The sequence below is a fragment of the Mobula hypostoma genome, chromosome 8 (assembly GCF_963921235.1).
Source record: "Mobula hypostoma chromosome 8, sMobHyp1.1, whole genome shotgun sequence".
Taxonomy (NCBI): domain Eukaryota; kingdom Metazoa; phylum Chordata; class Chondrichthyes; order Myliobatiformes; family Myliobatidae; genus Mobula; species Mobula hypostoma.
Genome location: NC_086104.1, coordinates 3076711 through 3101412, shown reverse-complemented (window position 1 = coordinate 3101412; position 24702 = coordinate 3076711). Strand labels below are relative to the sequence as shown.

The window sequence follows — 24702 nt, the reverse complement described above, 5'->3', positions numbered from 1 at the left end:
CCCAGCATCTCACTTTTAAATGCCTCTCCCACCAAATGTTGTTTTTTCCTTCAGTCAGCTGATCCCAATCTACTTTCTCAATGTTACCATCAGGCAGGAGCCTGAAGCCTGAAGTCTCACACCACCACATTCAAGAACAACTATTTCCCTTCAGCCATTGAATTCCTAAACCAAGCAGCACAACCCGACTCACTACAGTTTAACAAGACAATGGTCATTTTGATCACCGTGTACTAAAACGAGCTGTGTTTTATTTTAGTTCAAATTATGTTCTTTATTGTAAAATTTGTGTATAATTGGTGTTTTCTTGTGAATGCTGCCTATTTGATGCTCTGTGCCTGATCTGCAAGTGTTTCATTGCATCTGTCCTGGTATGTACTTGTGCAGAGGACAATAAATACAACGCTAATGCTTTTAAATACGATAAGAGCCATTTCTGTACAATTAATAACTCTCAGCAAAGTGCTTTCATTTGCATCATACAGTGCAGCTGAAACAATTCTATAAATTTAATATTTCAATCTGTTTACTCTCTTAGACATCGTTACGCAGAAAGATTTTTAAGGTAATTGATATTTTCCCTTTACAGTTGCCAATCCTCCAGTCCTTATCCAGTCCCCAAGCCAGGAGAACATCACCGAGGGGCAATCGGCACGGTTATGGTGCACCATGAAGAATGCCAGAGTGGGAAACATTGATGTCCACTGGTATCGGAGGCTACCCGGGCAGGACATGGAGTGGGTCTTAACACACGAGGCAGGAGGGAGCGTACGAAGGAGACCAGGTTTCACTGAGAGGTTCCAGCCCTCCAGGAACTCCTCCAGGAGCAGTTTCATCCTCATCGTCACAAAGGTCGAGGTCAATGACTCTGCCGACTATTACTGCAGAGTGTGGGGAGACATCAGTGGGAATGGATCCCGGCTCATTGTTATTAGTAAGTTCAGTTTACACAATGTGAACTGATTTCTAGTACTGGAGATAATGAGCATGTATGGGCCAGGACAACAACTTTGTAAATTAATTTCATTAATCTATGATGTGATTATTTCTAAATATCTTAAAGATATTAAATAATTTAGTTTTCATTAATACATCTGACAACAATTTTGTGGAATATTGCTCCTCAATCTGGGATTTCAAATTAGATTTTTCCAGTTTTGGATAACTCCTTACCTGTCTGCTTTTCATACTCATACTGTCTCTCACTCCACCCAGACCCTTTACCCAGTTCCATTCCCGTCACCCATCTGCCTGTCTCACGCAAACTTAACCTTCTGGGTGCCCTACCCCCTTGCCCTAACCAGTGTAGTGGTTAGCACAGAGTGTTACAGTGTCGATGACCCAGATTCAATTCGTGCACTGCTGTAAGGAGTTTGTACGTTCTACCCGTGACTGCATGGCTATTCTCCAGGTGCTCTGGTTTCCGCCCACAGAACGAAGACATATTGGTTGGGAGGTTAATTGGTCCTTGTAAACTGTCCCCTCATTTGGCTCAGATTAAATATGGGGATTAGGCTCAGATTAAATCAAGAATCACTTGATTGCAAATGTCATTCCATTCTGTAAGAAGGAAGGAAGGCAAAAGATAGGAAATTATAGGCCAGTTAGCCTAACCTCAGTGGTTGGGAAAATGTTGGTGTCTATTATTAACGATGAGGTTTCGAGGTGCTTGGAGACTAATGATAAAATAAGTCAAAGTCAGCATGGTTTCTGTCAAGGGAAATCTTGCTTGACAAATCTGTTAGAGTTCTTTGAGGAAGTAACAAGCAGGGTGGATAATGGAGAGCAGTTGATGTCACTTTCTTGGATTTTCAGAAGGTGTTTGATACCGTGCCACACATGAGGCTGCTTAACAAGATAAAATCCTATGGTGTTACAGGGAAGATACTGGCATGGATAGCGGAATGGCTGACAGGCGGGAGGCAGTGAGTGGGAATAAAGGGGGCCTTCTTTGGCTGATTGCCAGTGACTAGTGGTGTTCCTCAGGGGTCAGTATTGGGACCGCTACTTTTCACATTCTTTGTCAATGATTTGGATAATGGAATTGATGCTTTGTGGCAAAGTTTGCGGATGATACGAAGACAGGTGGAGGGGTAGGTAGTGTTGAGGAAGCAATATGATTGAAGCAGGACTTAGACAAATTGGAAGAATGGGCAAAAAAGTGGCAGGAAGCTTTCTACCAAAGGAGGCGTAAGGTGCTCCTTCCCTCTGCTAGCCTGGACAAGGTGGACTTACTCACAGTACCTACTTCCTGCTCATTACACCACTGGCATTTGGGGCAGAATGAAGGACCTCCATCTCTGATGGTCAATGTGTGACACCCGCTTAGCCCCCCACCCCCACCCCCACCCCAATCAGGGTCACGAGCAGCCGGGGGAGCAAGTGGTGAATGGTAATACAAGCAGCTGGTGCAAATCACTAGCCCTAGTTATATGACCGCTGATATCGGGCGTACAATCACTGGAGAATATTGATAATGGCTGGGGTCACCTATCTTGTGAAGACAGTGCTCAGAAGGAGACAATGTCAAGCCGCTGCTGTAGAAAACTTTTCCAAGAACAATGATGGTCATAGATCAGTAGACCGTGATCATGCAAATCATACAGACCTGGCACATAATAATGACAGTGATCAGATTCCAGCGTGTGCAGCCTCAATCTATCGTCCCCTCCACCTGAACTTCCTCTCTCTGCTCATCTCTACCTCTCCTTCTCCTCCACCTGCTTCCACCTGCCCATCATTTCTGTTAGATACATGGGTTATGACCAAAGGAAAAATGTCTGGATTTGCTTAGCACTTTTGTGCAAGTGTGTTTATTCGATGTGTCAAAAATCCCACGGACAAGCAGCAGCAAAGACACCATCCCTCCTCCCATTTGCCCCAGCAAATGCATCAGCCTGAAAATATCAACATATCAACCCAGTTCCTCCCTCCACAGACACCACCAGCCCTGCTGAGTATCAACAGCATTTGTCTCGGACTTTCAGCATCTTTGGGATGTTACTTTCCTTCCCACCTGATCACGCCATCTGGCACCCGGGACTGAGTCGGTTGCACCCCCGGTGAATTGGTGACGCTTTCAACTAACGAATAGCCACTGCCCACCGGAGACCAGTGATGCCTTCTGTAGACAATCGCAGCCGGATCACGGTCGGCAGTGTGCACAGTTCGGTCCGCGGGCTTCACTCGGGGTTACCGGCCAGGCCCTCACTACCATCCGCCCCTCCGGCCCGTACACCGCATGCGTGGTCTTCTGTTTTCACCCCACTCGGTACTGGTCAGTGCTGGAGGCCACCAGGGAATTCATCGGTGAGCAAACATTAACATCACTGTCCTTGGAGTTTCACAACCTGCACCTTCGATTAAAATGAGAGCAATAAACTAACATTGCAGATGGAAGTCATTATAGAAACTAGCCCGTGTTATTAATGTTCACACTTCAACTCATTCAGAACACCACTGCTGAGGGAGCATATCACCGCCATGCTAGCTACTCTGCATTGGCTTCCTGGATGTTTAAAAATTGATTTTAAAGTTCTCTTATTTGTTTTTTAAAACCCTTAATAGTCTGGGACCGGAGTACATCACAGAGTCATTTTTGTTTTATAATCCTGATCGAGTTCTCTGGTCTTCTTCTGCCGGCCTCTCAAATGGAAGGATAATTGGCAGATCACCTTTTTTGAATTATGCTCATAAACTGTGGAATTCAAAACCTAAACTGTAAGGGACACAGACTCAGTTGACACTTTTAAACACCAGATCAAAACCCATTTATTTAACCATGCTTCTAATCTATTTTCATGATTATATTTATATTTTAATTTTCATGTTTGTACTTTATCCCAATGTCTACATTGTCTGTATGAAAAGTGCTTTTTAATAAGTTATTATTATTTATAACCTTGATGTTTCTTTCCTTCCCTACAATAACAGCACAGTAAGTCCATCCTTCAGCAAAGCACTCTCTCCCTTACTGACTGTTAATGAGATGTCTCAGGGAGAACTATCGGCCTCCAATGTTCACATATTAAACCTGTCATTCAAAGGACAATTCACATTACCAATATTAAACTAACGTAAATCTTTGCTATTTTTCAGAAGCGGATGAAGGTGGGTCTTCGAAAGTCTTGGCCAGTATTCTCGTCAGTATCCTCGTACTGGTCATCTTATTCTGCATCTTGATAACAGCAATATGCTATATGAAAAAATGGGCATGTTTTCAACAGAGATTGAAGCCAGAAGGGTAAGTAACGTTTTATTTTGTATCTTCTTTCAATAATATTGAATCAAACATGGTTGGTAAAGGAATTGAATCTGAATGAAACAGTGGGAGAAGACAGAAGCTCCACCAGGATGTTGTCTGGGATGAAACAGTTCCGTTATGAGGAGAGACCGGAGAAGCTGGGTCTGGTCTCCATTGGGCAGGGGAGCTCAAGGGGGACGATTGAGGTGTACAAAGTCATGAGGGACATAGATAGGGTTTAGACTGCAGAAAACTCATCCCCATATCAGGGGTAGATAAAATTCAAGAACATGGTCTTAAGGTGAGGGGAAGAGATTCAGAGGGGATGTGCCAGGGCCTCTTCAACCAGAGAGCAGGAATACCAGAACACACTGCCAGAGAGAGTGTCAGAAACTGGGTCTCTGACAGCACTAACAATGAACACATAGGCAGAGAGGGCGATGGACAAGGTGCCAGACGATGGAGTTACTATGGAAGAGTCAATATTGGTCGGCATGCAGTGCAAACACATAAAATTACTGTAAATACAAAATTAAAAGTGTAAAACAATGAATAACAAAACAGTGTCGATAGACCATTCAGAAATCTGATGGCAGACTTTAGAAACCATTTCTGAATCTTCATGTTCATGTGCTCAGCCAGTTCCATCATGGGCACCAACCTCTCCAGTATCCAGGATACCTTCCAGAAGCAATATCTCTGAAATTTGGCATTGACACTAAGGACCCTCATCACCCAGGACTTGCCCGCTTTTCATTGCTACTGTCAAGGGGATGTCACAATGTGCACTGGCAATATCAGACCCCGTGTGTAGAGGAAAGACGGACACTGCTGTAGAAACGGCAACCAGAGTTTATGCATATTAATTCCAAAAGAACATCGGAGCTCGTCTGAGTAACACCGTGAGAAGTAACATTCTCAAAACCAGGACCCAGCAATCAGCACGAATAGAGCACTCGCTTAAATAATACAAGTAAAGCAGAATCCCTGAGCTGATCAAAATAAACTTAACAAGCTTAAACAGACAGCAACAGGAGAATGCATTACTAAGAGTGAGTTGCTCGAGGAAAACACAAGGGACTCTATTAAAGAATCTCGCTAAACAACAATTAAAGCTCAGAGCCCAGCACTCTCCAGCGCCCCACACAGGCCTGATGAACTCATTACAGGATGTGGTACAAGAGCCTGAAGACACACTCAACATTTCAGGATCATCTTCTCCTCCACCATCATATTTCTGAATGGACAATGAACTCATGAACACAAGCTCACTATTTTTTTTGATTTCTTCCTAAAATTTTATACATGCAAGCCTCTCACCAGGGTCATACACCAACTTGGCTCGTTCGCTGACTCCACTAATAGCCATGTGATTCAGCAATGAGATGGCCATCTTTCATAACCAATACGCGTCATGGGTTGGTATGATTTGGGGTTCAACCAAAGAGGAACGTCAAGATATTCTGATTAAATGAACTTTGATTTGAGTGAATGCTGTGTAAATACTGCCCATACACAGTTATCGGTAGCCCAGAAATGACAGATCATACATCAGCATAATATTATAAAGAAAGCATATTTACCAATTTTCAACTTTATCGAACCGTTATCAGAGAAAGAAAGAGAGAGATAAATGGGCCCATTATGGTTAAACCGGTCTAAATGTGCACATAAACGCTGGAGTTCATTTCTGTAGCAGCTTGAAGTAGCTTTAATCACAATGGTGAATTCTCCTCACCAACCACAGGTAGAACTTCCCTTCTTGGAATCCTGTGCCTTGCGAAGCACTTCTTGCAATAGGGTCTCCCCGTAGGATGGGATCCTCCAGGCGTCTTCCCTGGTGCTCTTCTCTCCACACCTGCCGCCAAAGGACACCAAACCGGACAACTGTCCTTCAGAAAACTCTTCCCATCCAGCTCTCAAGAATGCTCCATGCCATCCCACTCCTGATTGGCTGACACAACATTCCTAATTTCGACAACATGGCCCCTTGTTTTAGCCAAAAAGCAAGACACAATGCTTTTACAGAAAGCTGCTGAAATAAAATACCTCACAGCCTGCCGTAGAAATCTTAACTCGGGCATTACACTATATATCATCATCACCATCTGCGATCATTCGTAATCGGGTATGATTACTGGTGGTTGATCTGGTCACTTGTGGGTCTTGAGATGACTGACGAGGCCAATCTGTGATCCTCATGTCCTGTTGCAGTGTTGGCTGGTAAAATCCCTACAAAAATGCCTCCAACATATTCTGAGAGTTAGCTGGAAGAACAGGTGTCCTGGTTATTTTTTAAATTTTTATATATACACACACACCTATACACATATACACACATACTATAAGGGTTTAGATGGGGCAGAGTTTGTTAAGTGTGTCCAGGACGGATTCCTGTCACAGTATGTGGACGGGCCGACTAGGGGGAATGCCATACTAGATCTAGTACTAGGTAATGAACCGGGTCAGGTCACAGATCTCTCAGTGGGTGAGCATCTGGGGGACAGTGACCACCGCTCCCTGGCCTTTATAATTATCATGGAAAGGGATAGAATCAAAGAGGACAGGAAAATTTTTAATTGGGGAAAGGCAAATTATGAGGCTATAAGGCTAGAACTTGCAGGTGTGAATTGGGATGATGTTTTTGCAGGGAAATGTACTATGGACATGTGGTCGATGTTTAGAGATCTCTTGCGGGATGTAAGGGATAAATTTGTCCCAGTGAGGAAGATAAAGAATGGTATGGTGAAGGAACCATGGGTGACAAGTGAGGTGGAAAATCTAGTCAGGAGGAAGAAGGCAGCATACATGAGGTTTAGGAAGCAAGGATCAAATGGGTCTATTGAGGAATATAGGGAAGCAAGAAAGGAGCTTAAGAAGGGGCTGAGAAGAGCAAGAAGGGGGCATGAGAAGGCCTTGGCGAGTGGGGTAAAGGAAAACCCCAAGGCAATCTTCAATTATGTGAAGAAAAAAAAGATGACAGGAGTGAAGGTAGGACCGATTAGAGATAAAGGTGGGAAGATGTGCCTGGAGGCTGTGGAAGTCAGCGAGGTCCTCAATGAATACTTCTCTTCGGTATTCACCAATGAGAGGGAACTTGATGATGGTGAGGACAATATGAGTGAGGTTGATGTTCTGGAGCATGTTGATATTAAGGGAGAGGAGGTGTTGGAGTTGTTAAAATACATTAGGACAGATAAGTCCCCGGGGCCTGACGGAATATTCCCCAGGCTGCTCCACGAGGCGAGAGAAGAGATTGCTGAGCCTTTGGCTAGGATCTTTATGTCCTCGTTGTCCACGGGAATGGTACCAGAGGATTGGAGGGAGGCGAATGTTGTTCCCTTGTTCAAAAAAGGTAGTAGGGATAGTCCGGGTAATTATAGACCAGTGAGCCTTACGTCTGTGGTGGGAAAGCTGTTGGAAAAGATTCTTAGAGATAGGATCTATAGGCATTTAGAGAATCATGGTCTGATCAGGGACAGTCAGCATGGCTTTGTGAAGGGCAGATCATGTCTAACAAGCCTGATAGAGTTCTTTGAGGAGGTGACCAGGCATTTAGATGAGGGTAGTGCAGTGGATGTGATCTATATGGATTTTAGTAAGGCATTTGACAAGGTTCCACACGGTAGGCTTGTTCAGAAAGTTAGAAGGCATGGGATCCAGGGTAGTTTGGCCAGGTGGATTCAGAATTGGCTTGCCTGCAGAAGGAAGAGGATGGTGATGGAGGGAGTACATTCAGATTGGAGGATTGTGACTAGTGGTGTCCCACAAGGATCTGTTCTGGGACCTCTACTTTTCGTGATTTTTATTAACGACCTGGATGTGGGGGTAGAAGGGTGGGTTGGAAAGTTTGCAGATGACACAAAGGTTGGTGGTGTTGTAGATAGTGTAGAGGATTTGTCAAAGGTTGCAGAGAGACATTGATAGGATGCAGAAGTGGGTTGAGAAGTGGCAGATGGAGTTCAACCCGGAGAAGTGTGAGGTGGTACACTTTGGAAGGACAAACTCCAAGGCAGAGTACAAAGTAAATGGCAGGATACTTGGTAGTGTGGAGGAGCAGAGGGATCTCGGGGTACATGTCCACAGATCCCTGAAAGTTGCCTCACAGGTGGATAGGGTAGTTAAGAAAGCTTATGGGGTGTTAGCTTTCATAAGTCGAGGGATAGAGTTTAAGAGTCGCGATGTAATGATGCAGCTCTATAAAACTCTGGTTAGGCCACACTTGGAGTATTGTGTCCAGTTCTGGTCACCTCACTATAGGAAGGATGTGGAAGCATTGGAAAGGGTACAGAGGAGATTTACCAGGATGCTGCCTGGTTTAGAAAGTATGCATTATGATCAGAGATTAAAGGAGCTAGGGCTTTACTCTTTGGAGAGAAGGAGGATGAGAGGAGACATGATAGAGGTGTACAAGATAATAAGAGGAATAGATAGAGTGGATAGCCAGCGCCTCTTCCCCAGGGCACCACTGCTCAATACAAGAGGACATGGCTTTAAGGTAAGGGGTGGGAAGTTCAAGGGGGATATTAGAGGAAGGTTTTTTACTCAGAGAGTGGTTGGTGCGTGGAATGCACTGCCTGAGTCAGTGGTGGAGGCAGATACACTAGTGAAGTTTAAGAGACTACTAGACAGGTATATGGAGGAATCTAAGGTGGGGGCTTATATGGGAGGCAGGGTTTGAGGGTCGGCACAACATTATGGGCCGAAGGGCCTGTACTGTGCTGTACTATTCTATGTTCTATGTTCTATATATGTACACTTCTTATTGTAATTTATAGATTAATTATTATGCATTGTAAAGTACCTTTTCCACAAAACAACAAATTTCATGACATATGCCAGTGATATTAAACCCAATTCTGATTCTCCCTGACGGGAGTAACGAGCAGGGGGATGTCTGGGTGGTGAGGGTCCTGAATGGTGGATGCCGTCTTCTTGAGTCACTGCCTCTGTAATAGTCCTCGATGATGGGGATGGTTCTGATCCCCAGCTGGCTGAGTCTACAACCCTCTTGCAATGTGTGTGTTGGAGCCTCTCTATCAGGCTATTGTACAACGAGTCACAATGCTCTCCACCGTCCATCTGTAGAAATTTGCAAGAGCTTTTGGTGACATACCAAATCTCCTCAAACTCCTATTTTCGTTGAACTGTTGGCATGTCCACTTCATGACAGAATCAATGTGTTGCACCCCGGGTAGACCTTTGCTCATTTAGTTATTGAGAAGCAGCATGGAGTAGGCCTTCTGGCCCTTTGAGGCACACCGCCCAGAACTAGCCTAGTCATGGAATCATTTACAATGATCAATTAACGTCTTTGGACTGTGTGAGGAATCAGGAGCATCCAGAGGAAGCCTACGCCGTCACGGGAAGATCTTATGAACTCCATACAGCCAGCAGCGGGAATTGAACCTGGGTCACTGGTACTGTAACGCGTTGTGCTAACCACTACACTACTGTGCTGCCAGCTTCTGGGATGTTGACATCGAGGAACATAAAGCTACTCACTCTTTCCACTGCTGATCCCTTCATCACTTCCTTTGAAAGCTCTTGTGTAAAGCCCTGACCTCTATCACCCAGAAGGACATCGAGCATGTGGAATGCCAGCAGAATATTTAATTTAGGCATGTCTGATTAAAGGACATTTTTATTAATTTTGTTTATTTAGAGACAAGGTGGAAATGAGTAAAATTCAGTGTGTCCCTGTGAGGATCATCACTCCCTAAAGCCGGTCAGTCAGGCTGTTTTGCTTCTCAGCTTCCTCCTCTTCTCCAATATCCCAACGTGTGTCTCAGTCCCATCATTATCAATGCTGCTTTACCTTTGACATCCTGTGCTGAACAAAAACTGGTGGAACTTGCACTTGACTCAAATTTGGCGGTGTGGAAGTTTAGGAATATTGATCAGCAGGTGGTCTGGGCAGTGCCATGGTAGATGAAATGAATGCTGCATTTCGGAACATCAGGAGAAGGGTGGGGCACACACAATGAATGTGAGGACACTAACAAGTATTGAGGAATGGAGGGACATTGATGTAAAAAGTGCAGAGAAGGTTCACCAGGATATTACCAGCAATGGAGCACCTCAGTTGTGGGGTAAGAATGGAAAGTCTAGATCTGTTTTCCCTTGAGCAGAGAAGGTTGACGAGTAACCTGAGACACAGACAATGATTTGTGTGACAGAAAGAGGGGACACAAAATGCTTCGACGAACTCAGCAGGTCAGGCAGCATCTATGGAGAGGAATAAACAGTTGAGGTTTCCGGCTGAGACAGTTTAGAGGGATATAAAATCAACTCTTCCTCCCAGAGGGTAGCTGGAGACGGGAATGCTCTGCCTGAGAGAGTGGTAGAAGAAGAGACTCTCACAACATTGTATTTATTTATTGAGATACGGAACAGAATAGGCCCTTCTGGCCCTTTGAACTGTGCTGCGCAGTAATCCCCTGATTTAAGTTCCTCCCTAATCATGGGACGATCACCAATTAACCTCCCAACCAGTCTGTCTTTGGACTGTGGGAGGAAACAGGAGCACCTGGAGAACACTCACACAGTCATGGGGAGAACGTATTAAGTCCTTGTGGACGGTGACGGGAATTGAACCGAGGTCACTGGTACTGTAAAGCGTTGTGCAAAGCATAACACTCCCATTGAGAAGTATCTCAATGAGTCTTTGAATTACCAGGACCATCAACAAAGGGCTGGAAATGGAATTGATGGTGGGTCAGTATGTACAGGGTGGGCAGAAGGACTTGTTTCTGTACAGTATGACTCCATGCAATATACCCATATTAACATCAGCCTCTGTGCTGACCAGGTACCTGAGCTGACCTGCTTACACCTCATCTCTACTATCAGGATGAATGTCCGCTCGCAATTGAATGTGAGCCCCTGTTTATGCATTAGCAGATCCAGGATATTTTCACATACAAAAGTGGAACTGGGCATGGAAACCACTTTCTAGTTTGTCCTCCTTCCCCACTCCTCACGTTTTTATTCTGGTGTCTTCCCCATTCCCTTCTAGCCCAAAATGTCAACTGTTTATTCCTCCCCACAGATGCTGCCTGACCTTCTGAATTCCTTTTGTGTGTATTACTTTGGATTTCCAGCATCTGCAGTATCCTGTGTTATTGAAATCAACTAATCCATTCTTACCTTAATCCTGGCAACCCTTTTGAGATTGAAAGTGTCTCAATTCCATCAGGAGTACTAAAATCGACATGAAACAGACAACTGCTGCTTTCACTGAACTTTGTTATGCTGGGAGAAATAGTCTGAGTACTTTAACTGCTCATAAAATTGTTAAGTTGTTAAGACATTAATATTTATCAGATTTATCAGTGGCAAATGGAGTTCAACCCAGATAAGTATGAAGTGGTTCATTTTGGTAGATCAATTTTGAAGACAGAATATAATATAAATGGTAAGACTCTTGGCATTGTGGAGGATCTGAGAGATCGTGGGGTCCGTGTCCATATGGCACTCAAAGCAGCTGTGCAGTTTGACAGTGTTGTTAAGAAGGCGTATGGTGTGCTGGCCTTCATCAACCGTGGGATTGAGTTCAAGAGCCGTGAGGTAATGTTACAGTTATATAAGACCTTGGTCAGACCCCACTTGGAGTACTGTGTTCAGTTCTGGTCGCCTCACTACAGGAAGGATGTGTATACTATAGAGAGAGTGCAGAGGAGATTTACAAGGGTGTTGCCTGGATTGGGGAACATGTCTTATGAGAATATACACGTCTTATGAGAACTTAGCTTTTTCTCCTTGGAGCGACGGAGGATGAGAAGTAACTGATAGAGGTGTATAAGATGATAAGAGGCAATGATCGTGTGGGTAGCCAGAGGCTTTTTGCAGGGCTGAAACGGGGTATAGTTTTAAGGTAAACAACAGGAATTCTGCAGATGCTGGAAATTCAAGCAACATACATCAAAGTTGCTGGTGAACGCAGCAGGCCAAGCAGTATCTATGGGAAGAGACGCAGTCGACGTTTCAGGCCGAGACCCTTCGTCAGGACTAACTGAAGGAAGAGTGAGTAAGGGATTTGAAAGCTGGAGGGGGAGGGGGAGATGCAAAATGATAGGAGAAGACAGGAGGGGGAGGGATGGAGCCAAGAGCTGGACAGGTGATAGGCAAAAGGGGATACGAGAGGATCATGGGACAGGAGGCCTAGGGAGAAAGACGGGGGGGGGTGACCCAGAGGATGGGCAAGAGGTATATTCAGAGGGACAGAGGGAGAAAAAGGAGAGTGAGAGAAAGAATGTGTTTATATAAATAAATAACAGATGGGGTACGAGGGGGAGGTGGGGCCTAGCGGAAGTTAGAGAAGTCAATGTTCATGCCATCAGGTTGGAGGCTACCCAGACGGAATATAAGGTGTTGTTCCTCCAACCTGAGTGTGGCTTCATCTTTACAGTAGAGGAGGCCGTGGATAGACATGTCAGAATGGGAATGGGATGTGGAATTAAAATGTGTGGCCACTGGGAGATCCTGCTTTCTCTGGCGGACAGAGCGTAGATGTTCAGCAAAGCGGTCTCCCAGTCTGCGTCGGGTCTCACCAATATATAAAAGGCCACATCGGGAGCACCGGATGCAGTATATCACCCCAGTCGACTCACAGGTGAAGTGATGCCTCACCTGGAAGGACTGTTTGGGGCCCTGAATGGTGGTAAGGGAGGAAGTGTAAGGGCATGTGTAGCACTTGTTCCGCTTACACGGATAAGTGCCAGGAGGGAGATCAGTGGGGAGGGATGGGGGGGACGAATGGACAAGGGAGTTGTGTAGGGAGCGATCCCTGCGGAATGCAGAGAGAGGGGGGGAGGGAAAGATGTGCTTAGTGGTGGGATCCCGTTGGAGGTGGCGGAAGTTACGGAGAATAATATGTTGGACCCGGAGGCTGGTGGGGTGGTAGGTGAGGACCAGGGGAACCCTATTCCTAGTGGGGTGGTGGGAGGATGGAGTGAGAGCAGATGTACGTGAAATGGAGGAGATGCGTTTAAGAGCAGAGTTGATAGTGGAGGAAGGGAAGCCCCTTTCTTTAAAAAATGAAGACATCTCCCTCGTCCTAGAATGAAAAGCCTCATCCTGAGAGCAGATGCGGCGGAGACGGAGGAATTGCGAGAAGGGGATGGCGTTTTTGCAAGAGACAGGGTGAGAAGAGGAATAGTCCAGATAGCTGTGAGAGTCAGTAGGCTTATAATAGATATCAGTGGATAAGCTGTCTCCAGAGACAGAGACAGAAAGATCTAGAAAGGGGAGGGAGGTGTCGGAAATAGACCAGGTAAACTTGAGGGCAGGGTGAAAGTTGGAGGCAAAGTTAATAAAGTCAACGAGTTCTGCATGCGTGCAGGAAGCAGCGCCAATGCAGTCGTCGATATAGCGAAGGAAAAGTGGGGGACAGATACCAGAATAGGCACGGAACATAGATTGTTCCACAAACCCAACAAAAAAGGCAGGCATAGCTAGGACCCATACGGGTGCCCATAGCTACACCTTTAGTTTGGAGGAAATGGGAGGAGCAAAAGGAGAAATTATTAAGAGTAAGGACTAATTCCGCTAGACGGAGCAGAGTGGTGGTAGAGGGGAACTGATTAGGTCTGGAATCCAAAAAGAAGCGTAGAGCTTTGAGACCTTCCTGATGGGGGATGGAAGTATATAAGGACTGGACATCCATGGTGAAAATAAAGCGGTGGGGGCCAGGGAACTTAAAATCATCGAAAAGTTTAAGAGCGTGAGAAGTGTCACGAACATAGGTCGGAAGGGATTGAACAAGGGGTGATAAAACAGTGTCGAGGTATGCAGAAACGAGTTCGGTGGGGCAGGAGCAAGCTGAGACAATAGGTCGGCCAGGACAGGCAGGTTTGTGGATCTTGGGTAGGAGGTAGAAACGGGAAGTGCGGGGTGTGGGAACTATAAGGTTGGTAGCAGTGGATGGGAGATCCCCTGAGCGGATAAAGTCGTTGATAGTGTGGGAGACAATGGCCTGGTGCTCCTTAGTGGGGTCACGATCGAGGGGTAAATAAGAGGAGGTATCCGCGAGTTGTCGCTGTGCCTCGGCAAGGTAGAGGTCAGTACGCCAGACTACAACAGCACCCCCCTTATCAGCGGGTTTAATAATAAGGTTAGGATTAGTGCGGAGGGAGTGGAGAGCAGAGCGTTCGGAAGGAGTGAGGTTGGAATGGGGACAAGGTGCGGTGAAGTCGAGACGGTTGATGTCCCGTCGGCAGTTGGCAGTAAAGAGATCCAGAGCAGGCAGAAGACCAGAGCGGGGTGTCCATGAAGAAGAGGAGGGTTGAAGATGGGAGAAGGGGTCATCGGTGGGGGTGGAAGAGTCCTTGCCGAAGAAGTAGGCTCGGAGACGGAGACGGCGGAAGAAAAGTTCCGCATCGTGGCGAACACGGAACTCGCTGAGGTGTGGGCGAAGGGGGACAAACGTGAGGCCCTTACTGAGGACAGAGCGTTCTGCCTCCGACAGTTGAAGGTCGGAGGGGATGGTAAAGACCCGGCACAGATGAGAGCTGGGATCAGAGGGGGGAGGGGGGAGGCTGGGGGTGTCAATGGAGAGGGGAGGGTTGGGGTGAGAGGAAGATGGAGCCTCTGAGGGCCCAGGAGCTGACGGTGGGATCTGAGGAAGACGGGGCTGCGGAGTGGTGGTGGGGGAAGGGGAGACGGGAGTCACAACAGCAGCACATAAAGACCCGGCCTGGAGTTCAAGGCTGGAGTCGCAGTTGGTGGTTGTGCGATCGCTTTGAATGTCTCCATGGTCGTTGCTGGAGTCCGGGTTTTGAATATGTCCTGAAGTGTTGGAGCCGCCGAGATCAATGGCCAGGACCGCAATTGAAAGTTCATGCCTGCTAGCGTCAGGGCCGGCAGGCTCTGCAGTCCGTAGATGTAAGATCTTGCGATCTTTGCCTAACATGACAAAGTCAAAAAAACGGCGATGCAGGCGTGGATCCGACGGAGGATGAAATAACGGGTAGGACCATTACAGACGGCGAAGAAAGTGTCCCGAAGGTGTGGAAGGGTCTGGGATAGGGACACCAAGTACCTCCTCATGGCTTTTAGTTTTAAGGTGTTTGGAAATAGGTACAAGGGGGATATCAGAGGTACGTTTTTCACACAGACAGTGGTGGGTGCATGGAATGCTCTGCTAACGATGCTTGTAGAGGCGGATACAATAGGGTCTTTTAAGAGACTCTTAGATAGGGACATGGAGCTTAGAAAAATAGAGGGCTATGTGGTAGGGTAATTCTAGGCAGTTTCTAGCGTAGGTTACATAGTTGGCACAACATTGTGGGCTGAAGGGCCTGTAATGTGCTATAGATTTCTATGTTCTATGTTCCATATAACTAATTCACTAACATTATCTTCACTATTTACCCAGGTGCTCTACTGAAGATTTGAACACAGTGTATGCCACAGTTGCAGGTAAAAAGTTCATTTCAGTGATCATATTGGGAATTACTTCACATGACAGTTATGTTCAACAATGATCCCCAATGCAGGACAAGGGAGTAATCAACTGTTTCATCATCCTCAACGGCAACTCCAGTCCTGCCTTTTCACTTCTCTTCAATATATGCAGACAAATAAACATTCCTCATCCTCTGAAATAGAGAAGGATAAAGATTCACAAGCCACATGAAAGAAAATTCATTATAACTTTATCCTAACTTACTGACAGTCAGATCATAACAAGAGATTGAAATGGAGCAAAAACCTCTACTCTATTAAGGTTTCAATTCCAATCAGATCCTGTATCGAAACAATCAAAATTTAAGCACTCAACATCTGCATCAAATCAGAGGACAGCTGGCTACAGGGCACTGACACTGACTGGCGTATCATCAGTCTTGAGTTGGCTTTAAAAAAGTCTCAATTCATGCACATTCTCTAAGGTTGGTTACTATTAGTGCAAAATTAATAGCAAAATTTTACCAAGACCAATAACATAAGATCATAAGATACAGAAGCAAACATACACTGACGAATCAAGAACCTTTCAATGTCTGCCTTAAATATACATAAAACTTGGCATCCACAGCCGCCCGTGGCAACGGATTCCACAGATTCACCACTCTCTGGCTGTAGAAATATCTCCTCATCTCCGTTCTAAAAGAACGCATGAGCAAGGACTTTCAAATTTTCATCCACTTGACCTTGGTTGAACTCAGACCTGTGATCATGAGTAAACTAAAGAACATACAGTAAGTTCTTTGATTAATCCTTTACTCCCAGTTGAAAAGTTTATGGAATAGCCAGCTGAAAGCAGCTTTGCATTGAAGCATTAGCCTGCAAGGTGTTGCACACGAGCCAAACAAGATGAGAGCCCGTGGTCTTACAGGACAGATACGGACGTGGGTAGAGCATTGGCTGACTGGCTGGAGGCAGAGTGAGGATAAAGGGCTAGTGGTGTTCTACAGTATTGAGGCTGCTTTTTTCACTTATGTCAATGATTTGGATGATGGAATTGGTGCTTTTGTGGCCATCGTTGCAGATGGTACAAGGATAAGTTGAGGGGCAGGTAGCATTGAGGAAGCAGGGACCCTGCAGAAGGACTTCCGTAGATTAGGAGAATGGCAAAGGAGTGGCAGATGGAATTGTAGAAGAAATAAAAGTGGAGACCTTTTCTAAATAGGGAGAAAATTCATAAATCAGAGGTGCAAAGGGACTTGGGAGTCCTCGTGCAGAATTCCCTAAAGGTTAAATTGCAGCTTGAGTCAGTGGTGAGGAAGGCAAATGCAATGTTAGCATTCATGTCAAGGCAACTAGGAGATAAAAGCAAGGATATAATGTTGAGGCTTTATAAGGCATTGGTCTGATCATATTTGGAGCACCGTGAGCAGATCTGTACCCTTTACCTAAAAACGGAGGTGCTGGCATGGGAGAGAGCCCAGAGGAGGTTCACGAGAATGATTCCAGACATGAAAGGGATAACGAATGAGGAGTGTTTGGTAGCTCTGGGCTTGTACTTACTGGAGTTCAGAAGAAGGGAGGATCTCAGTGAAACCTATCAAATATTGAAAGGCCTAGGCAAAATGGATGTTTTCCTAGATTGGGGTGGGGGGAGTCTAGGACCAGAGGGCACACTCTCAAAATAGGGAGACGTCCCTTTAGAACAGACATGAGGAGGAATTTCTTTAGCAAGATGGTGAATAATCTGTGGAATTCGTTGCTACAGATCTCTGTGGAGGCCATCATTGTGTATATTTAAAGCAGAGTTGTGATGTTCTTGATTAGTAAGGGCGTCAAAGGTTACAGGTAGAAGGCAGGAGAATGGGGTTGAGTTGAGATGGATAATAAATCAGCCATGATGGAATGGCAAAGCGAACTTGATGGGCTGAATGGCCTAATTCTGCTCTGATCTCTGAACGCACTTGATAAGGGAGATCAGAAGACTCTGGCCTTTGAGTCACGTGTGAGTCTTGCTTGCCATGCCCCTGTGGAGGCTCCGATGGGAAATGCTTCACATGGGCATGTTCTGCAGTTTGCTGTCCCTGTCTGAATGCACCTGATAAGGGTGAATTGAAGACCATTCATCACAATGTGATTTCAGTTCAATTATCATTCTTGTGTTGCAACTCTCAAACAAATTCTCATTTTATTTCAGCTGAAACCGAGGTGAATACACAGGCAGCCACAAATGTTACTGCGGTAAGTAACCTTCCTCAATATAACATTGAGGAATGTTTTCCATGAACACTTTTACTTCCTAATAAATCAGGTATTGAAAGTCTGTTTGATAAACACCATTACTTCCTCTTTAAATCTTTATTTGGACACTAATTTGAATTAGCAGTAGGAACAGGCCCTTCTACCCCGCTGTTATAAGACTATTTCTACTCTCCTCTACTCGCCTATTTCACCTCTACTTTCTGAGGGGGCTGAAGAGGGCTGGACTTTGCACATCCATACTCACGTCATTCTACAGATGTACAGTAGGGGGCGTCCTACCAAACTGCATCACTGCACGGTACAGAAACTGCTCTGCTGCGGACAGGAACAATCTCCAACAGGCAGTCCAAACTGTCCAACACGTCACCAGCACCAGCTACCCTCCATCAAGGACATAGATACAGAAAGGTGCTGGAACAGGGCCAGTAACATCGTGAAGGATCCCACCCACCCTGCTCATGGACTGTTCCACACCCGTCAGGGAGGAGGCATAGATAGGGCAATTGCAAGCAGGCTTTTTTCACTGATGTTGTGTGGATGACAACCAGAGGTCATTTTCTGTGAATACCCTTAAGTAAATGAATCTCAGGGTTGTATATGGTGACATAAATGTACTTTAGTAATAAATTTACCTTGAACTTTGAACTTTTGACTCACCAACTTTGACCTTTGGCCTCATCAGTACTTCCCAATTATACCAAGCAACTGTGAAGGTCCAACTCAAACACTCACTGTACTGACCAATAAGGCAGGTGTCCCAAAGCCTTCTTCACCACTGTATCTACCTGAGTCACCACCTTCAGGGATCTGTGTACTTGTACCCCTAGGTCTTTCTGTTCTACAACACACCCTGCAATTTACTATGGACATTAGCAAGGCATTTGGAAAGGTCCTGAACGAAAGACTGGACCAGAAAGTGAAGGCAAATGGAATGCAAAGCAAACATCCCAGTTGGATCCAACATTGGCTTGGTGATGGGAGACAGAGGGTTGTGGTGGGAGATGCTTTACTTATTCGAGGTGGCAGGTTGGTCAGTGATGTACCACAGAGACTGGTGCTGGAAGGATTATTGCGATTTTGGATAACATAAAATGTCAGAATCTTTCCTGTCCCATGCTAATGGCTTCAGAAGCAAAAGTGCATGGGTTTAATATGAGAGGAAGGAGCTTTAACTGAGATGTGAGCACTTAGCACACTTAGAAATCTGGTTAATATCTACAAATCTCTGCCTGAGATGGTTTTGGAGTCAGATACAATCAGTAAGTTTTAGAGACATTTAAACACACTCAAATAGATACGGCAGAGAGGGATATGGAACAAATGGGGACAAATGGAATTCAGTCGATGGGAAAAGATCAGCATGGCCGTATTTCCCTGCTGTACGACTCAATGACTGTACGAGATGAAAGAGAGGTGTCGGATTTCAATGTTTTAAAGAATCCCAAAACCTGTTGCTTCGAGATTGTTTTATTAAGCCCTAATAGAACAAAGAGAATTGGAAGTGAATTGCATCATAATCTGCCCATCACCTACACCTTCTCCCTCCAGTTCCCCAGCCTTTATTCACAGTCTACTGTCCTTTCCTATCAGATTCCTTCTTCTTCAGGCCCTTGCCCCTTCCACCTATCACTTCCCAGCTTCTCACATCATCCCTTAACCCCACCTCCACCTCTCTCACCCTCCCCTCTTACCTGGACTCACCTGTCACCTGTCATCTTGTGATCCTCCATCTCCCTTCTACCCTTTTTATTCTGGCTTCTGCCCTCTTCCTTCCCAGTTTATTCCCCTCTCTAGATGCTGCCTAATCTACTGAATTCCTCCAGGATTGTGTGTGTGTGTTGCTTCAAACTAACTGCATCATCAGTATCTCTGGTGTCAATGTCCTGTGGGGATGGGTCAGATATAAACCAGGAGGTGAGTGGTTTGTTTCAGTACTGTAAACGTCTGTGTTTTTCTGTTCCAGTCAGAGGAATCAGAGATATTTTACGCTGATATTCAGTTCTTCCAGCAGAAGACAGCTCCAAAAATAAAAGTCACCGAGGAAACAACCGAATATGCCGTCATCAAACGTGACTAGTGTCTAAAAGTAATTGTTCTGCAGCCGCAGGTTATTAAATATGTGTGTGCTTCTTGCTGGTAACTATCAGCACACGGGACTCCGGAACGTCACACCTTCTCAACTTCCAGCAGCTACAACGTGATCCTACACTCACCACATCTTCCCCTCCCCACCCATAAGACGTAGGAGCAGAATTAGGCCATCTGGCCCATCGAGTCCATTCCACCGTTCAATTATGGCTGATCCTCTATTTCCTTTCTGCTTTCCACAGGGATCACTCTCTCTACAACTCCTGGTCTGCCCATCTCTCCCCACCCATTTCTTCCCAGCTGCAGGAGATATCATCCCCATCCCAAATCCATAGTCACACAGAATGGAAACAGGCCCTTCAGCCCATCTAGGCCATGTTGACCAAGATTCCCATCTAAGCTAGTCCCACTTGCCCACATTTGGCCCAAATCCACCCAGACTTTTCCAATCCATATACCTGTCCAAGATATTATTAATGTATCTACCTCAACAATTTGCCCTGCAGTTCATTTCATCTACTGACCACTCTCTGGATAGAAACATTTCCCCTCAGGTTCCTACTAAATCTCTCCCCTCTCACCTTAAACCTGTACTTTCTAATTCTGGGAAAGTACTCCACACATTGAGTATCTTTGCCCCTTGTGATTTTATACACCCCTCAGTCTCTTACGCTGCGATGAATAAAGTCCCAACCTGAAGACAAAACTCCAAATATGGCTTCACTTCCACGTCCACCGTCACCACCATCCAGGGCCTGAAACAGCCCTTCCCCTATGAGGTGGGCATTATTGCATCTCCTCCAGCATTAGTGGTTGCACCTGGGCCTCCTCTACATCAGTGAGAACAGGTACAGACGGGGTAATCGCTTTGTTCAACACCAACATTCCTTCCTCCAGAAATGACCCATTTATGTCTGTCTCCACTACCTGACAATCCTTTAAAATTGTGCAGTATCTGTGCTTATTGAATGGCTTCTGAAACTCCAAATACAATGAATAGACAGGATCAGATTTACCCTGCTTCCTACATCTATAAAGAATGGACTGAAACATTTTCTAAGTGTCCTGATCCTTCTCTATGAACTGCCAACTATGGCTGACAAGCCCCATCTTCCCGAAGCGATTGGTTTTAAGGTGGCAGTAAACGTCCTTACCCCTTCTCCTGTCAGTAGAAATGGTTCCACTGGGTCAGTCGCTAAGCCACAGGTGAAGACGAGAAGCTGGACTTGTTGGCCAGAGGCTATTTGGGACACACGACATTTGGAGCATCTTGTGGGAGTTAATCTTCACTACCCCCCTCCTCACCCTCCATCCCAAACCAGCTGTGACAACTTTAAAGGAACCTAGGAAAATAGATATAATGTTCAAACTTTACAGAACATTTTGTTATCTAAATACAGCCAACCCCCATGTTACAGGGCATGGGGGTGGGGAGGGGGTTAACGGGAGGTTGCGTTCATAGGTGACAAGATATTGCAATTTCCTTTAATGTAAAACCTTGTCAATGCGATAAGAAAGTGGGTGAGACTTCTTCAGCTCAGTTAGTGCTGTAATATGAGGCATGTATTCTGCTTTTAGAAAACGAGTTTACTCCCTCAATTTGTATTGTGTAACAAAAATGCGAAGTATTAATTTTGACAAGAAAAGCTGTGTGCAGATTGCTTGCAAATATTGATATTACTGTCAAAGTATCTTAACTTAATAAAATCAAATTCTGTGTGTATTTATTAATTAAACAATGGGATTTTGATACTGGAATGCCAAGTTGTGCACGACCCCAGGGAGTTACAGAGCATTCTGGCCCTTCAGCCCATCTAGTCCATGCTGAGCTGTTATTCTGCCTAGGTGCAGTGACTCTGGAGCACAGCCCTCCATTCCCCTGCTGTTGACTTATCACCAACTGGTCTAAGTCAGGCAATTCACCGTGGAATTCTCAATTAATCGAAGCTCACACTTTTTTGTCTCTGCACGAACAACTATGTTAACCCCAGACCAACAAATTATAACATGCGTTCTACTGTTCTCTTTATGCCAATACTCACTCAGACCACTTCCCCAATTTATAACACCGACACAGGCCAAATGATTGATCCTTCTTCTCCAAACCTCTGACTCCAGGTCTTTTTTGCGATAGGTAGTCTCTGGAGTTACTGCCCTTCATCCTTATACCCGTTCCTCATCAGTTCAAATGTTGTGTTTCAATATCATCTGACAGACCTGTTAGATTCCCATTGGACGTAGCCAAGGGCTACACAACTTTCTGCCTCTGGTGACTTTTTTTCTTTTGTTTGGCTCTGGTTCAAACCAGTCAAACCGGTCACAGAGACACTGGGCCAAGATAACAAGATTACTTCTGCAAACCTGTCATTGCACACCATAACGATTCATCTGACAATGGATTCAAGTTTGGCAGATCATCATCAGAAACTCCTTGTGTCTATGTTCAATTGCTCTGAAGAAGTCCAATTGCTCTGATCCAGAGCAAGAATTTGTTCATCAAACAGTTCAGAGAATGGAAGTTACAGAGTGGCTTCACAAAATGGCGGGCTCCATTTCTTCAAGCACATGGCAAGAGCAAAGACTTCTGCTTTTTCTACTTCCAGTGTCCTTGACCCATTTGAGTTTGATGTTTCATTCAATATTTTAATTTCTTAATGACCAAAACTGCTGTCTATTTATTTATGCAAACTTCCTTTAAATGTTGAAATCGAGCTCATATGCACCACTTCTGCTGGCAGCTATTTCCACTCTCACCACCCTCTGTGTGAAAATGTAACCCTTCATGTTCCCCTTAAACACTTCACTTTTCACCCTTAACCAATGACCCCTAATTCAAGTCCCACGTAAATTCAGTAGAAGAAAAAGCCTGCATGTATTTATCCTATCTATACCCCTCATAATTTTCTATCCCTCTATCAAAACTCCCCTCATTCTCCTACACTCCAAGGAATAAAGTTCTGATCTATTCAACCAATCCCTATCACTCAGGTCCCCGGCCTGGCATCACCTTGTAAATTTTTTCGGCACTCTATCAATCTTATTGACATCTTTCCTGTGGGTAGGTGACCAGAGCGGTACACAACACTCCAAATTAGGCCACACCGATGTCTAATATAACTTCAGCATAACATCCCAACTCCTGTACTCAGTACTTTGATTTATGAAGGTCAATGTGCCATACGCTTTCTTTACAACCCTGCCTAGCTGTGACACCGCCTTCAAGGAATTATGGACCAGTATTCCCATTTCCCATTGTTCTACCGCAATCCCGAGTGGCTGAGCATGCGCATCCTAACCTGGCTTGTCGTCGCAAAGTACAAAACCTTGATGGATCATGGTCCCTGAATGTGGCAAGAGATGTAGGTAGGATGGTGAAGAAAAAGGCAATCACCGTCATTGGTCAGGGATACCACTCCTCAGTGGTAAAACACTGAGATCTGACCACATTTAGGCTTCTGGTGGCGATCACGTTACAGGAAGGAAGTGGAGGTTTGGAAAGGGGGGAGGAGTTGTTCAGTTTGGTATCATGGTGAACAGCATGGCTTGTCCCTGTGCTGTATTCACCTGTGTTCAATTGTCTGTGAAAAGGTGATGGTGACTAGAACTCTTGGGTTTCTGCAGTCATCCTGATGGCTCAGCGATCTACTGGGGTCGAATATAGGAGTAAACTTAAGGGAAACATACTGATAAAAGGTTTTACAGCCAGCTTTTACCTGAAGGAATGGTCAACAAAGTACAATGTAGATCCTATATTGTCAAAAGCAAGAGGATATTATAATTGGGAGCAGAAAAGAGCATGCGAAACAACAAACATAGTTTGGAGGGAGCCGACAAAATATGGGGATAACGGGCTTCACCATGACATTACCAAGTGGCAGATTCAACAAAGATGGGCTGAACGGCCTCCTCTGCCACACTGGTGTCCCTGTTCAGGCCCAGCATGTGCTTCCGATTGACAGGACACCATGACTGCCATTGCCTCCCCCATCAAACCCATATCTATGTATTCTGCTCCCCCTCTCTAAGTCACCCGGCACCATTGGCACAGAGCCCATGGGAGGGGATTTAAGATGAATCACTGCTCCAAGCACCCAAATGTTGGCCCCACCCATAGCAACGGGTGACCAATCACCGGCTTCACCCCGGCGCCATCAAACGTCAGCAAAGCAGGGATTACACAAGATGTCCTCCTGTAGCTTTCTCCGTAAGGCTTTTTCAGAATAACTTTAGCTAATGTTACACATTTTAATAAGATTTAAGGATTCTGATATAAGATCATCAGATATAGGAGCAGAATTACGCCATTTGGTCCATCAATTCTGATCTGCTGCTGAACCATGGCTAATCCATTTCCCTCTCAACACCAGTCTAATGCCTTCTCCCTGTATCCCTTCATGCCCCGACCAGTCAAGAATCTATCAACCTCTGCCTTAAAGATACAAAAAGATATTCTCCAGAGCTGCTTGTGGCAAAGAATTCCACAGATTCACCCTAACCCTGCAAATCAGCTACTGCTTTATCCATGCTAGGATCTTTCCTGTAATACCATGAGCTCGTAGCTTGTTAAGCAGCCTCATGTGTGGCATCTTGTCAAAGGCCTTCTGAAATTCCCACCACACCCTGGTCCAGTTGGTAGCAGTACTGCTCCTTTCTGCCATAGAACCATAGAAACTACAGCACAGAAACAGGCCTTTTGGCCCTTC

General features: G+C 45.3%; 1 protein-coding gene across 2 annotated transcripts in view; it reads left to right on the top strand.

Annotated features, from left to right (window-relative positions):
* LOC134350031 (uncharacterized) overlaps positions 1–21730 on the top strand; it is a 76003-nt gene extending 54273 nt beyond the window's left edge. Inside the window, exons 5-9 of one of the 2 annotated variants that reach the window (XM_063054939.1) lie at positions 590–934; positions 4102–4243; positions 15621–15664; positions 17847–17890; positions 19875–21730. In XM_063054939.1, the coding sequence (XP_062911009.1) occupies positions 590–934; positions 4102–4243; positions 15621–15664; positions 17847–17890; positions 19875–19988 (689 nt within the window). In that variant the 3' untranslated portion in view covers positions 19989–21730. Of the gene's footprint in view, positions 1–589; positions 935–4098; positions 4244–15620; positions 15665–17846; positions 17891–19874 lie in introns of both variants that reach the window. The other variant, XM_063054938.1, reaches the window with a different exon arrangement.
* The last annotated feature ends 2972 nt before the right edge of the window (positions 21731–24702 follow it).